This window comes from Nicotiana sylvestris, chromosome 11 (genome assembly GCF_000393655.2).
Source record: "Nicotiana sylvestris chromosome 11, ASM39365v2, whole genome shotgun sequence".
Lineage (NCBI taxonomy): Eukaryota > Viridiplantae > Streptophyta > Magnoliopsida > Solanales > Solanaceae > Nicotiana > Nicotiana sylvestris.
Window position 1 is genome coordinate 163,205,071 of NC_091067.1, and position 16,639 is coordinate 163,221,709.

The window sequence follows — 16,639 nt, forward strand, 5'->3', positions numbered from 1 at the left end:
GAAGATGGATACGCTCATAGAGTGCTCCGGCCATACAAATTTGAGCATAGTGCAAGAACTTTATGCCAATTGGAACGGGGGCTTGTTCAAGTCATGAGTCCGAGGAAAAGAGGTGCCAATGGATAGGTGTTCCTTATGCGAATTTTTGGGAGTTGATAGCCCTAACCCACGGAGGCTACAAAATTTTGTTAAATGCCCAAGCTACCAGACAATACGTCACACTCTTTGTGGCGTAGATTCTAATGCAAAGTGGACACGGACTAAGGGGGATGTCCATCTTGAGATGATCCACTTCGACTTCAACAAGACTGCCAAGGTGTGGCAAAACTTTGTGCAGGCTAGGTTGATGTCAGTTGAGCACAATAATGAATGCACTCGAGCTCGAGTGTGTATTATATTTTTCTGATGACTGGATGACCCGTCAATGTGGGTGAGATCATGCTAGGGGAGATGGCCGCACCCGCTTTGGGCGAAAGATCAAAAGATTCTTCTTTGTCAACCTCTTGATGCAATACATGATTTCCCGTAGTGTACCCCGGCTATGATGAGGTGGTGGAAGCACCAAAGGGAATGCTGGACATTACGTTCTTGTTAGAGTCTACGTCAAAGCTAAGCCAGGCTGCGAGGAATGAGAGGGACGAAAACTTTAACAAGTATCTTAATAGTTCCCTCTATATGACATAGAGCAAGCTAGGTGTGACTGATGAGAAGCGTATGCATCTACGCAATGATCTCTCTATTTCTCCAAAGGAGATGTTGGGGATTGCGTCTGGAAGTCCCATTCACATGTGTGAGGACGAGAAGGCCCACAAAGGCTCTGATGATGAGGATGAGATTGGTGATGAAGTCACAAGGCCCGTGGCTTTGGTGGCCCTGGGAGCGGATGGCGATGATGAGCCCGGAGCTGCGGCTGGTGGGCATTCTGAGGAGGAGGAATCCAGCTAGCGGGGAGTTCTTTCTTTCAACCTTACTTTGTTGAATTTATTTATGCATCGGGGACTATGCATTATCTAAGTGTGGAATGGAAAAAATACTTCCTGACTTGTAATTGTATAAAATTAATTTTTTTTAGCTTAGTGTAGAACTCACATAGTCTAATTAGTTAGTAGTAGTTGGAAAAAAGGAAAATAAGAAAAAAAAACAAATCAGAAAAAGCTCGGACTTTTCCCGACGATAAATCTTTTGGACAGTTTTCTTGAGGAACTAAAATCCGATTAAAAATACCAAAAAGATTTTCTTTAGTTTTTGTTAGGATATAGATTCTTTAATTCCTGAGGGATTATAGATTCTTTAATTCCTTCGTCTCTACAAAACAACAAAAATAAGCTGCCAAAAAAGAAAGAAATACAACAAAAAAAATAATATTAATGTGTTCGCTTTCTTTGTTTTTGCTGTATCAAAGATTCTCTCTCACTCTTTTAAGTCAAAAGAAGAAATTAAAGAGAAAGAAACTTTCGTGGAAACAGAAAAAAATGAAATAAAGAAAAAGTTTGATATGAAGTGGGAAATGGAAGAAAAGAAGGGCCACAACTCATAAGGCATATGTCGGTCCACAGACCTTGACCGCTAGCTTTGTGCACTGTGACAATGGTCGTTAAACAAATGCATCAAAAATACATACAAATACTTTGTGACGAGTAAGAAGGTCGCCACAAACAGGGGTGGCGGGTCTGGTGACATCGCTTCGTCGGAAAATTATGCTCTATTATACAAAAACGAAATAACTAGCAAATATATTAAAATAACAGTGCTCATCACAAAGAATGGCGCAGCTCTCATGGTTAGTGCCTAAAGTTATCGTGAAAGTGTCGTGGGTTTGAAACTAGTAGTTACACGTCGATGTGTTTTAAACTTTTCAGCATGTTGGGTCTAAGGGCTCTAGGCGTCGAACATAAACAAAGTTTGGTTTATTTCGGCGGCAAATATGAGTTTGTGTTCCGCTTGCTACTATTTCTATTTTAAGTTATTTTGCATCTTATCTTGTTTTTTTCGGCGACGGAATTGATCAAGACTGATTTGCAAAATCAAAAAAATTAAGTCTCTTTGAGTGATTATTTTTGGTACTTACAGACAAAAAGAAGTATTAAGTACTATTTTTAATTGGGATATTATGAGTCTATTCCAAAAGAGTATAAAAGCTAGTTGAGGAGAGTTATAGTAGTGTCCTTTATTAGTATGAACTGAATTGTATTTTTTATAGTATATATAATGTCATTATATCGGATTGTTCATCTATTTCTTTAGATGTCAACATTGCTTACTGAAGGATTGCATATAGGTATTCGTAACACGCAATGGAAGACAATAACAATCTTAGGCAGATCTTTTCGTGTTTAAAATTTATTTACATGTCAAAGATCGGATCTAAGACGTACCTGGTGAAGAGAGTCTCGTTTCAAATTTCTTCGATAGTGCGAAGACTCTATGCGTATCCATACCGAGACCGATCCCTGCTATCAACTCTTTGATCAACGAAACCCGCGAACAAATTGAACGGAAAACTTGTGATGAAATTTTTCTCAAAAATCTCAACTCAAATTAGAAGAACAAGAAACACTTTTCTTGTAATTGTATTTTCTCTCTTGGCTTTGTATTGCACTCTCACTTTCACAAAGTATTTTTCTTCTCAAGAATTAATAATCGAAGTCGCACGACAAGAACTGTTCTTGTATGTTTTTCTCTTAATTTTGTGGCCTCTTAACCCTTAGTGATGTATTTATATATCACTTAAGCCAACAATATCTTTCATTGGGTTAAGGGAAAATATAAACGTGATTTACTTCTTTTACAAGTTCATTCCAAAATTGAACTTTGTAAAACTTTTTCTATTAGAAAACTAAATCACATTCAGTATAGGAATAGAAGCCACGTCCTTTATGGACCTTTTAATTCAATCCAAATTGAATAGTACAAATCCCATTCTTAATAAGATGTACGTGATTGAAATAAGCCGACAAGTCCTTTTGGACTTTTACGTTAATCCAATTACAAAATTAAATTGATATTATATACAACTTTTATATAATTAATATATACATTACAACCAAAAGATATAATTTAATTTTCTATTCCAAATAGAAAACTTCAATTTGTTCACAATATTAACTATATCATTTGTGCTAGCAATGAATATAATAATATTTCACTTAGACTGATAACTAAATTTATTTGACTAATTAAATTTCTTAATTTAATTATCAAATAATAAGTTAATTAATCCTTTAGCAAAGATCAGAACACTCGTAAGTGTGTGACCCCATAGGTTCAATACTAAACCGGTAGTAAATTGATCACATCAATATACTAATCAAGGGTTGCGTCTAGCAACACTCCTTAACGACCGGATAACATAAAGTATACAATTTACTCTCAATAACCAGTAGAAGAATAATGTAGTAATTCCTTCTGTCCTTATAGCTTTGGATCACCCTAAGATATGGTTCAACTGTCAAATCCTAATAGGCGACCAACTATGTGTTCACGTCAAATATAATCGACCATTGAATGACCTAATAAACTCATTTCTTCTTTCATTCAATTGCCCTGGCCAAGGTCTTAATTTGGTCGGTTATAATTCATGACAACATGGAGCTTAAACTCATTACCAAGAGTTGACAGATTCCATCTTGATTAATCACTAATTCTACAAGTATTTAATCGTGCCCAATATCCTTTCAACTATCGCCCTAGAGCCATAGGTGTCTAGCATCAAAGCACAATAAATAACTTGTCAATTACTATGACGATCTCAGGTCAAAGGAAACGGTTACATCACATTCTTCAAGAGAATATCCTATTGACAGTTTATGGTAATTCTAACCATTAGGAATTATCCAATGAGTCGGTTCAATGATCATATCTCTATATGCATCATCTATCTATGTGATTTAGTTAATGAGATCAACTAATCTTTATCCCATAAAGACGATCACATAAATATTGATCTAACCGGATTACTAATGTCCAAAATTAATAATCCTACGATCAAGAACAAATTTAGATTAAATTATAAGAAACTTTACTCTCATTATCATGATCTCCATCACAATGTCAAGTCTCAAAATTTAATCAAGGACCTTATCAAATTAATCAAGCAATTAATATCAATGATAAAAGAATATCAAATGCCATATATATTTTATAAAAATATGTTCAAAACATCAAATATGATATTGGATCTAGGGCATATTTACTATATCCCTAACACTTACAAAAAATTCTGCGTACGCCCCTGGCCCGCAAAGGTTGTTGGTGAAATACTATAATTGACGACATACGGAAGCTTTTGGTGGCGACAAAAGGTTACGAGTGAAATGTAGGGCGTTACTACAATTGGCGACATACAGAACCTTTAGTGGCAACTACAGAAGTCGCGCAAAAGGTTTTCAGTGAAACGTAGGCTGCTAATGCAATTGGCGACATTAGGACCTTTAGTGGCGACTGCAGTCGCTGCAAAAGGTTGTCAGTGAAATTTAGGTCCTTACTCCAATTGGCGACACGCGGCACCTCTTTTTGTGGCGGTTGTAGCAGTCGCTGCGGAAAGTCACTGAAATATTGGTTGGCAACATATGGTATAACAGATGGTGGCGACTATAGGGGAATGTCGTCACCAAATTTTTAGTATAAGAAAAATTCCGAAAAGGATATAAATATATTAAAACATTTGTGTGAGGCATTACACAAAATTTGAAGGGACAAAATTGCAAGTTGAAAATGTTAAATTGTGTAAGTGTTATCGTAATCTAACATAATAGTTGTTTATAATTTAAGTAACAAAAAAACATAGTTGCGGTAATGTAACAAAACTTTATACAAGGTCAAATATAACGACCCGGCCGGTTGTTTCATGAGTTACCGATCCATTTCCCTCATTTCTGCTTTCTTATGTGTTGTTCAGTGTCACGACCCAATTCAGGATCATGACCGGCACTTAGGAGCAAGTGCTCCCAAGTAAGCCTCATCGATATTTTACAGAAAATCGGGCAGAGTTTCCCCTGTTTTTGGACTATCCCAAAAAATTTTCCTGTCTCGAATCAGCAACCAAACATCCTAATAACAATTCAACCAACCGACAACTTATCAATTAACCAAAATAGTCTCCACCATTACTAGTCAACCCACTAACAACCAAAAATACTAATTTATCTCCGACTTTGATAATAAAGAACGATACTCGACATAAGACTAATAGCAAAATAATACTCATGACACTAAAAGAATGACTATGAAGCGACTCTAAGAATTCAAAGAAAAGACCATAACAATTGATAAAAATCTCCGCCCACGCGAACAAGTGCGAGGCTCACCAAGAATTCTCAACCTGTGCGCTCTAATTAACGAAATCCTCGCTTGCGTCAACTGCTGTCTCTGTAAAAATAATTAGCGAGGAATGAGTCGCTAGCTTAGTGAGTAATAACATTTAACCACAACCGTTTTTATTTAGGGACAAGTCAGAAACATGCTAGTATCTCAAAAAGAAAATAACATAAAAATGCCCTTTCAGAAACAATAAATAATTTTCAATTTCATCATACTTTTCTTGTAGTATAATACAATTAACAGTTCAGTAATAAGCTCGGTAACCACTGTATAATATCAATATTCACATTTGGGAGGTTTCAATGAACGGATCATGTAATCGGTATAACTGTGGACTTCTTCGCAAGAAGTCAAATATAACGGTAGTCCCTACTCGAGGGAAGTCGGTAACAGTATGCTAGTTCTACCTTCCCACTAGCGAGGGCTATAACGGTAATTTGTAATTACAAGGTACACTAGGTCTAATGAACCCGCCGTTAGCTACGGGATCCTTCAATGTCTACTCCCATTTATACTTGTCTCTGTAATCCGTATATACTCGTAGAAAATATTTTAAAACAATATAAGGCATTTCGGTTCTTATCAAATCATATAATTTCTTTTCGATAACAGTAAATTCAAGTAACGGTAAAACAGATTTAGTGACAACGAAAATATTTAAAACCACGGTATTCATCTTAAATAACTATTTCGATATCATATCAAGTAAAAGACTTGTCCCACATGTAACTCAAAATAATCGGTAACATATTCATATTAAAAATCATGTGTAAATCATGCAAGTTATAAAAATACAAATTGCGGTAAGATTACTACTCACAATACTCGTGCCGAAATACCAAATGCTTCACCTCGAGAAATTCGTACAAATTCCTCCAATCAATCTATAATTACATAATATCGATCTCATGTTAATTGCTCATTTAGGCTAAATCCATCACTAATTTAGAATACCCAATCATCGAGGTTCACGTTTGAGTCTTAGTTTGTGGATTTATATTTAATCATAGAACTAGTCCATAATTCTATCAATTTCAAACTATTTGGTATAATTTATTCCTCTAAAATTAGACCTATTAGTGCTTAAACCAAACTTTTATAGCCTCGTTATCTCTATAGTAATTGTATATTTCTTTTTATATAAGAGAAAGTTGATATTGAATTCTTTTGTATTACATGAAATTGTATAGATGCGGTGAAATAATTCAATAGATGAGGGGAAGAAGGTTAACCTCTAGAGCCGAATGAGAACTTTAATACTTTCAATTTCAACTCCCATTTCTTCTTAAGGTCTTTGTCCAAAGCTTTCTTCTTCTTCTTCTTCTTCTTCTTCTTCTTCTTCTTCTTCTTCTTCTTCCCCTTTTTCTTTCTCTGTTCGTTTTTTCTTTTCTTTTGTCGTTTGAAGCTTTCTGCTTCTTTTCCTTAGAAGGGTGCAGATAACCCTTTTTAAATCTTGTATGAGTTGTAATGGGCTTCGGCCCTTTGTCTTACATTCCTTACTTTTTTTCCCTTTTTTTTATTAATTCTTATTTTATTTTTAATAGATGGTTGCTTATTATTATTATTATTATTATTATTATTATTATTATTATTATTATTATTATTATTATTATTATTATTATTATGACCAATACACATTTATTAAAAATATAGGGCATTGCATCCTCCCCACCTTATGAAATTCGGTCCCCGAATTTAACTCAAATTCGTACCTGTAGACTGAAACAAATGGGGATACTTCGCTTGCATATCTTTTTCTACTTCCCAAGTAGCTTCTTCAACGGTATGATTTCTCCATAAAACTTTAATGAACACAATTTCTTTTGACCGTAGTTTTCTTACTTGTCTATCAACAATTGCCATCAACTCCTTCTCGTAAGACAACTTTTCATCAAGTGCTATAGCAGGTGCTTCAATCACCTGAGATGAGTCTGATATACATTTTCTTAGCATTGAGACGTGAAACACTGGATGAATAAAGGACAACTCAGGAGGAAGTGCCAAACGATAAGCCACCGTTCCCACTCGGTCTAGTATCTCATACGGTCCTATAAACCTGGGGCTCAACTTGCCTCTTTTCCCAAATCGCATCACACCTTTCATAGGGGAGACTCGTAGGAACACTTTGTCCCCAATGTGAACACTAAATCTCTTCTTCTCTTATCAACATAAGACTTTTGTGTACTTTGAGCTGCAAGCAATCTCTATATGATCAACTGGACCTTGTCCATAGCTTCTTGTACTAGGTCGGATCCCAATAAGTTAGTCTCACCAGCTTCAAACCATCCGATAGGAAAACGACATCTTCTACCATACCATGCTTTGTACAGTGCCATTTGAATACTGGACTGGAAGCTATTGTTGTAAGCAAATTCAGCTAAAGGTAGATAAGCATCCCACCTACCTCCAAACTCAAGAATGCAAGCTCTCAACATATCCTCCAAGATCTGTATAGTATGTTCAGACTGCCCGTCTGTCTGTGGATGAAATGCAGTACTAAGATCTACTCATGTATCCAATGCTTCTTGAAAAGATTTCCAAAAATGTGAGGTAAATTGTGTTCCTCTATCAGAGATGATAGATATTGGAACTCTGTGAAGTCGGACAATTTCGTTTATAATATCTGTGCATACCTGACTCCACCATATGTAGTCTTCACCGGCAAAAAGTGTGTTGATTTCGTTAGTCGATCTTCAATCACCCACACCGAATCATAACTTCTAAGGTTTCATGGTAGACCGGTGACAAAATCCATAGTAATTCTTTCCCATTTCCACTCTAGAATCTCAATTTGTTGTAGTACTCCTGCGGGTCGCTGATGCTCAGCCTTGACCTGCTGACAAGTCAAATAAATAGAAACAAAGTTAGCAATATCTTTCTTCATACCTCCCCACCAATAAAATTGCTTCAGGTCATGGTACATTTTTGTGGATCCAGGATGTATAGTGTATTTAGAGTTGTGGGCTTCTTCAAGAATAGCATGTCTCAACCCATCTACGTCTGCTACACATAGCCTGTCACCCATTCGAAGAACACCATCACTTTTAACAATCATATCCTTACTTTTACCAGCTAAGACCTTATCTCTGTATTTACATAATCGTTCGTCCTCATATTGGGTGGCCTTAATGTGCTCAACTAATGAAGACTTAGCCTGAGCACAAGCCAACAATGCGTCTGAATTTCCGACACTAAATCTGATACCTGTATCTTCTAATCTCTAAATATCTTTGGCCAAAAGTCTCTTTGTAGGGGCTATATGTGCCAAACTCCCCATAGATTTTTACCACATTGGCTTTTCCAGGATGATACAAAATAGAACAAGATTCAGATCTCTCTACTGAAGATATACTTCAGACTTTTATGGTCAGTATAAATCTAACAAGTTTTGCCGTATAGATAATGCCTCCAAATTTTTAGAGCAAATACCACTGCAGCCATCTCCAAATCATGTGTAGGATAGTTTTGCTCGTGCTTTTTCAATTGTCTCGAAGCGTAAGCTATCACACGACTATTTTGCATGAGAACACATCCTAATCTGTTACAACCCATATTCACACACGTTAGTTCATGCCATATATTAGTTAACATAAATTCAATAAGGAATTACCTTTGAGATGATAAGAAGTTAATCCTATTGGTCTTAAGTGATACAAGGGTGATTAACAAGTATTAGAAGTTAAACGAACCAAGGATGTAGTAACTCGTATTTTCAGGTAAACCTAGAGGTTCTTAATACACTCAAGGTCATGTATTAAGGTGTTTGAATCATATAATATCTGTATCATAAGTCTTGAAGTCAAACGAGTTATGAAACAAAAGTCGACAAAATTTGTCGCAACTTAGGTTCATAATTTTACTTAAACATTAGGTTAAATGTTTCTAAGCTTTTCTCCTAATTTACAAGGAATTACGGGGTGATATACCCATCAAATTAAATATCTATGAGTCTAGTTTCCAACACATTAAACCATTTGTCAATACGATCTCTGAGTATAGAGATATTCATATTTTCGTAAGCCTGCGCAGATTGGTAGATGACAAGTAGGTGCATCACCTACTTGCCAAAATGATAGGACAAAATTAAAAGACCTAAGTCGGCCAAGAGAGGAATTTTAAGGGGTCATGAACTCAGTTATTTCATCCATATTTCAAACCCTCAAAACCAAAGTTAACCCCTGCAACTCCTCCCCAAAAATCCCACACAAACCCTAATCGATTTTCCCTATCTTTCAAGTTCTATTTGAAGGTAAAACTTAGAGTTCAAAGAACCAAGGGAAGGGCTGAATTATCCAACAAGTAAGGTAAGTTACTGCCATCTTTAATACATTTTTCTCTGCTGTGAATTCATGGTAATTCGTTCTATACATGTAAGAACTCACGGGACGGCGATCGGAAGCCGTGAGTTCGAGTTATTCACTTGTAGCGGACTGTTTTGTGGACTGTTTTGTGTTGCTATTGGGCTGCGTGTTTTACTACTATTTTGTGGAGTTTTTGAGGTGGAAGTGTTTGGAGTAACACCATATATATGTAGGGTTGTGGGCTGATAGTGATTCGTAACATTTCCGGGTCGTTTGACACAACTACGGTGGTCGTCGTATGTATGATGTAATAATGTTGTGCGTGGACTATTTTGGGAGGCTCAATATATTTATTATTGATGTTGTTTGGGCTGTTTGGTGATTGTTTGGAATGGTGTGAAGTCATATATATAGGGGAGGTGTTGTCCGTTTCAACGTAAAATAGGTTGTGGTCGATACATAATAGTTATGACGCTTAAATGATAACGATAGTATCGTTTCTCTTATTGTAGACTAAGGAGTTGTGACAACTGCATAGCTTGTGATTGGGGCAGTATATACAAGGTATGTGAGGCTATCCCTTTTCTTCTTTTGCAAGACTCCGATTGTACATAATGTAATGAACGAGCTTCCAAAGATACTCTACTCTTAGAAGCTAGCAGTACTTACATTGCTTTCCCTCTTATGGAACGATTGATGTTAATGTTGCTTCTCTTATTCTTATGTTATCAATGTTGTTGGTACTTCCTGATTCTTATAAGGTTCATAATGAAGAGTTGGTCCTAATAACGTGTACAGAGGATACCGACCTTACGTCACTCCGAAAGGTTTAGAATGTGATTCCATGAGTCGAGCATGCATTATATATATATATATCTATTTTACTCTACCGAGCCGCGCTATAGTCGGCCGGGTACGACACCTATTGTGCAACTACTGATTAGTTGGGTTTTACCGAGCTCCACGTGGCCGGGTACGATTCTACCGAGCCTTATGATGGTCGGGTATGTTTTTACCGAGCCTATTATGGTCGGGTACGATATGATGATGATGATGCCCACAGAGGCGTATGTTTTAAAAGTTTATGTATACATACATATGTATCATGCATTGCATGTCAATAGCCCTCAGAAGTACTCATATTTTCCAGGTTGTATATTCTCTATCCCTGCTTACATTACTGTTCGTATTTATGGTTCTCTGCCTTACATACTCAGTACTTTATTCGTACTGACATCCTTTTGTTTGTGGACGCTGCATGTCGTGCTGCAGGTCCTGATAGACAGGCAGGTGCAGCTCCCTCACCACAGTAGGCTGTCCAGTTCAGCGGTGATTGGCGAGATCCCTTCTCCGGACTTGCCGTGGTCTTGGTATGCATTTTTGTTATAGACATTATGGGTATGTCGAGGCCCTATTCCGGCTATGTTGCAGCACTTATGTTCATTTAGAGGCTCATAGACAAGTGTCGACTCATGTATAGTTATTCGGACACTGGAAGATATGCTACGAGCATGTGTTCTAGATTTTAAGGGAAATTGGGATGACCATCTTCCACTCATAGAATTCGCCTACAATAATAGCTACCATTCTAGTATTAAAATGGCCCCATGTAAGGCACTATACGGGAGAAGATGTATATCACCAGTTGGATGGTTCGAAGTCGGTGAAATAGAATTATATGGGGCAGATTTGATTCACCAAGCTATTGAGAAGGTGAAAGTGATACAGGAGCGATTGAGGACAGCACAAAGCAAGCAAAAAACTTATTTCGATGTCCGACGTCGTGATCTGGAGTTTGAGGTTGGTGATTGGGTTTTCCTGAGGATCTCACCAATGAAGGGTATTATGTGTTTTGGAAAGAAAGGTAAGCTGAGTCCAAGGTATATCGGGCCGTATAAAATTCTTCGACGGATTGGACAGGTTGCTTATGAGTTAGAATTGCCATCCGAATTGGAATTTCTCCACCCGGTATTCCATGTATCTATGTTGAGGAAATGTATTAGAGACCCTTCTCGAGTCGTCCCTATCAAAGATGTACAGGTTACCGAGGACCTATCATATGAAGAAGTTCCATTAGCTATATTAGATCGACAAGTCCGCAAGCTGAGAACAAAAGATGTAGCTTCCATCAAAGTATTGTGGAGGAACAAGAATATGGAAGAAATAACATGGGAAGCAGAAGAGGAGATGAAGTCTAAATACCCGTACCTATTCCAGAATGAAGATAACAAGGATGCTGGTGGAACACATGATACATTGGAAGGTGAAATGGCTCTATGAGGTAAGCAATAACTTGAGAATACTCTTCCTTAATACAAAATGGCGATATGCAGATAATGTACATGTCCATAATGCTTTGCATACTCTTGTAAGGCCATACGTTGAGTTAACCGCTTGCAAGTTTGTCCTCTATTTATGGGAGAAACTTGACCGGAATCCACGATGATTTAAACTCCCCATGAACCCTTACATTCGAGGACGAATGTTCCTAAGGGGGAAGGGTGTTACAACCCATATCCACATGTGTTAGTTCATGCCATATATTAGTTAACATAAATTCAAGAAGGAATTACCTTTGAGATGATAAGAAGTTAATCCTATTGGTCTTAAGTGATACAAGGGTGTATAAGGGTGATTAACAAGTATTAGAAGTTAAACGAATCAAGGATGTGGTAACTCGTATTTTCAGGTAAACCTAGAGGTTCTTAATACACTCAAGGTCATGTATTAAGGTGTTTGAATCATATAATATCCGTATCATAAGTCTTGAAGTCAAACGAGTTATGAAACAAAAGTCGACAAACGTTGTCGCAACTTAGGTTCATAATTTTACTTAAACATTAGGTTAAATGTTTCTAAGCTTTTCTCCTAATTTACAAGGAATTACGGGGTGATCTACCCACAAAATTAAAGATCTACGAGTCTAGTTTCCAACGCATTAAACCATTTTTCAATACTATCTCGGAGTATAGAGATATTCATATTTTTGCAAGCCTGCACAGATTGGTAGAAGACAAGTAGGTGCATCACCTACTTGCCAAAATGATAGGACAAAATTAAAAGACCTAAGTCGGCCAAGAGAGGAATTTTAAGGGGTTATGAACTCAGTTATTTCATCCATATTTCAGACCCTCAAAACCAAAGTTAACCCCTGCAACTCCTCCCCAAAAATCCCACACAAACCCTAATCGATTTTCTCTCTCTTTCAAGTTCTATTATAAGGTAAAACCTAGAGTTTGAAGAACCAAGGGAAGGGCTGAGTTATCCAACAAGTAAGGTAAGTTACTTCCTTCTTTCATACATTTTTCTCTGCTATGAATTCATGGTAATTCGTTCTATACATGTAAGAACTCACGGGACGGTGATCGGAAGCCGTGAGTTCGAGTTATTCACTTGTAGCGGACTGTTTTGTGGATTGTTTTGTGTTGCTATTGGGCTACGTGTTTTTCTACTATTTTGTGGATTTTTGGATGTGGAAGGGTGTGGAGTAACACCATATATATGTAGGGTTGTGGTCTGATAGTGATTCGTAACATTTCCGGGTCGTTTGACACGACTACGGTGGTCGTCGTATGTATGATGTAATAAGGTTGTGTGTGGACTGTTTTGGGAGGCTCAATATGTTTATTATTGATGTTGTTTGGATTTTTTGGTGATTGTTTGGAATGGTGTGAAGTCATATATATAGGGGAGGTGCTGTCCGTTTCAACGTAAAATAGGTTGTGGTCGATACATAATAGTTATGATGCTTAAATGATAACGATAATATCGTTTCTCTTATTGTAGACTAAGGAGTTGTGACAACTGCATAGCTTATGATTGGGGCAGTATATACAAGGTATGTGAGGCTATCCCTTTTCTTCTTTTGCAAGACTCCGATTGTACATAATGTAATAAACGAGCTTCCAAAGATACTCTACTCTTAGAAGCTAGCAGTACTTACATTGCTTTCCCTCTTATGGAACGATTGATGTTAATGTTGCTTCTCTTATTCTTATGTTATCAATGTTGTTGGTACTTCCTGATTCTTATAAGGTTCATAATGAAGAGTTGGTCCTAATAACGTGTACAGAGGATACCGACCTTATGTCACTCCGAAAGGTTTAGAATGTGATTCCATGAGTCGAGCATGCATTATATATATGTATCTATTTTACTCTACCGAGTCGCGCTATAGTCGGCCGGGTACGACACCTATTGTGCAACCACTGATCAGTTGGGTTTTACTGAGCTCCACGTGGCCGGGTACGATTCTACCAAGCCTTATGTTGGCCGGGTATGTTTTTACCGAGCCTATTATGGTCGGGTACAATATGATGATGATGATGCCCACAGAGGCGTATGTTTTAAAAGTTTATGTATACATACATATGTATCATGCATTGCATGTCAGTAGCCCTCACAGGTACTCAGATTTTCCAGGTTGTATATTATCTATCCCTGCTTACATTACTGTTCGTATTTATGTTCCCTGCCTTACATACTCAGTACTTTATTCGTACTGATGTCCTTTTGTTTGTGGATGCTGCATGTCGTGCTGCAAGTCCTGATAGACAGGCAGGTGTAGCTCCCCCACCACAGTAGGCTATCTAGTTCATCGGTGATTGGCGAGATCCCTTCTCCGGACTTGCCGTGGTCTTGGTATTTATTTCTGTTATAGACATTATGGGTATGTCAGGGCCCTGCTCCGTCTATGTTGTAGCACTTATGTTCATTTAGAGGCTCATAGACAAGTGTCGACTCATGTATAGTTTGGTATGCCTTGTCGGCTGTTTTTTGTTGTATAGTCTTTCATGGTAACGTGGTAGCTCATACCTTATATGTAGTTTCTTGATTGTCTGGTCATCCCCTACTATGTATGTTCATGCCGTCATATTTTATTACTGGTTGTCCATGATCCAGGTCTACCATTTATATTGATCTCGTCAGCCCTAAAAGATAATAAAGAAGGTTAGATGAAATGTACGTTGGTGCTCGACAAGTATGGTCGGGTGCTAGTCATGGCCCTTCAGTTTGGGTCGTGACATAATCCCACCCTCGAGGCATCACAGAATACTGTAAATCCTCCAGAACATAATGGTAAGGCTAATATTGGTGCAGTTGTCAAACATATTTTGACTTTTTGAATGCTCTTCTCACATTCCTCCGTCCACTAAAACTTTGCATTTTTCTGTGTTAGCTTGGTCAGCGGCGCTGCTATTCCGGACAAATCTTGCACAAAACGCCTGTAATAGCCCGCTAAGCCTAAAAAGCTGCGAATCTCTGTAGGAGAAGTAGGTCTGGGCCATTTCTGCACAACTTCAGTCTTCTTAGGATCTACCATAATTCCATCTTTGGATACAACATGCCCCAAAAATGCTACCGAGTCTAGCCAGAATTCACACTTTGAGAACTTAGCATTAAGCCGATGTTCTCCCAATGTCTGCAACATAGTCCTGAGATGATTCTCGTGTTCTCCTTGGCTATGGAATATATCAGGATATCATCAATAAATACTATTACAAATCTATCTAGAAACGACTTGAACACCCTATTCATTAAATCCATGAATGCAGCTGGTGCATTTGTCAGTCCGAAAGGCATCACAAGGAACTCATAGTGCCCGTATCGAGTTCTGAAAGCAGTCTTAGAAATATCTTCATCTTTGATTCTAAGTTGATGATAACTAGAACAGAGGTCAATCTTTGAAAAGTGGGCAGCTCCTTGTAACTGATCAAACATGTCATCTATACGAGGCAAATGATATTTATTGCGTATTGTTATCTTGTTCAACTGCCTATCGTCAATGCACATTCTCAGGGATCCGTCTTTCTTCTTTACAAACAGTACTGGTGCACCCCATGGTGATACACTAGGTCTAATAAAACCCTTAGCTAACAAATCCTGTAACTGTTGCTTTACCTCCCTCAACTCTGTTGGTGCCATTCAATATGGGGGTATCGATATGGGTTATGTGTCAGGTAGCAAATCAATACTAAAGTCTATTTCTCGTACTGGAGGCAATCCTGGTAAATCCTCAGGAAATACATCAGAAAATTCTCTCACCATTGGTAAATTTTCTATACTAACTGTTTCCTTTCTTGTATCATTTACAATAGTTAATAGACCAAAGCAACCTTTCTTTATAAGTCATTGAGCCTTCATAAAAGATACAATTTTGCAAGTCTCTGGAACTTAACTCCCTCTTAGAATAAAACTGGGTTCATTTGGTATCTCAAACTTAACTATCTTTGCATGACAATCGACTATAGCATAGCAAGAAGATAACCAATCCATTCCCATCAGCATATTAACGTCAATCATATCAAGTACAATAAGGTCAGCTAGAGTATCTCTACCCTCAACCCGAATCTGACAAGCACGATACACGTATTCAGCTAATAGAGATTCTCCAATAGGAGTAGCAACTAGAAAAGGATCATTCAATAGCTCGGGCTGTCTACTAAATCTCAAAGCAAAGTACAAGGACACATAAGAGTGAATAGATCCTGGATCAATCAATGCAAGTGCATCAAATGAACAGACAGAAAGAATACATGTAATGTCACGACCCAAACTGAAGGGCCATGACTAGCACCCGACCACACTTGCCGAGCACCAACGTACATTTCATCTAACCTTCATTATTATCTTTTAAGGCTAAAGAGATCAATATAAATGGTAGACCTAGATCATGGACAACCAGCAATAAAATATGACGGCATGAACATACATAGCAGGGGATGACCAGACAATCAAGAAACTACATATAAGGTATGAGCTACCATGCTACTATGAAAGACTATACAACAAAAACTAGCCGACAAGGCATACCAAACTATACATGAGCCGACACCTGTCTATGAGCCTCTAAAAGAACATAAGTGTTGCAACATAGCCGGAACAGGGCCCCGACATACCCATAATGTCTATAACAAAAATTGCATACCAAGACCAAGGCAAGTCCGGAGAAGGGATCTCGCCAATCACCGCTGAACTGGACAGTCTACTGTGGTGGGGGAGCTGCACCTGCCTGTCTA

The 16,639-nt window shown here is 37.7% G+C and overlaps 1 protein-coding gene across 1 annotated transcript; it reads right to left on the bottom strand.

Moving 5' to 3' along the window:
* Nucleotides 1-8,047: 8,047 nt before the first annotated feature.
* LOC138881935 (uncharacterized) lies at nucleotides 8,048-14,908 on the bottom strand. Its single transcript, XM_070162242.1, has 3 exons — nucleotides 14,760-14,908; nucleotides 8,749-8,857; nucleotides 8,048-8,473 (listed from the first exon to the last, which is right to left on the bottom strand). Exons 1-3 carry the CDS (start codon nucleotides 14,906-14,908, stop codon nucleotides 8,048-8,050), a joined length of 684 nt encoding a protein of 227 aa, XP_070018343.1.
* Nucleotides 14,909-16,639: the final 1,731 nt, after the last annotated feature.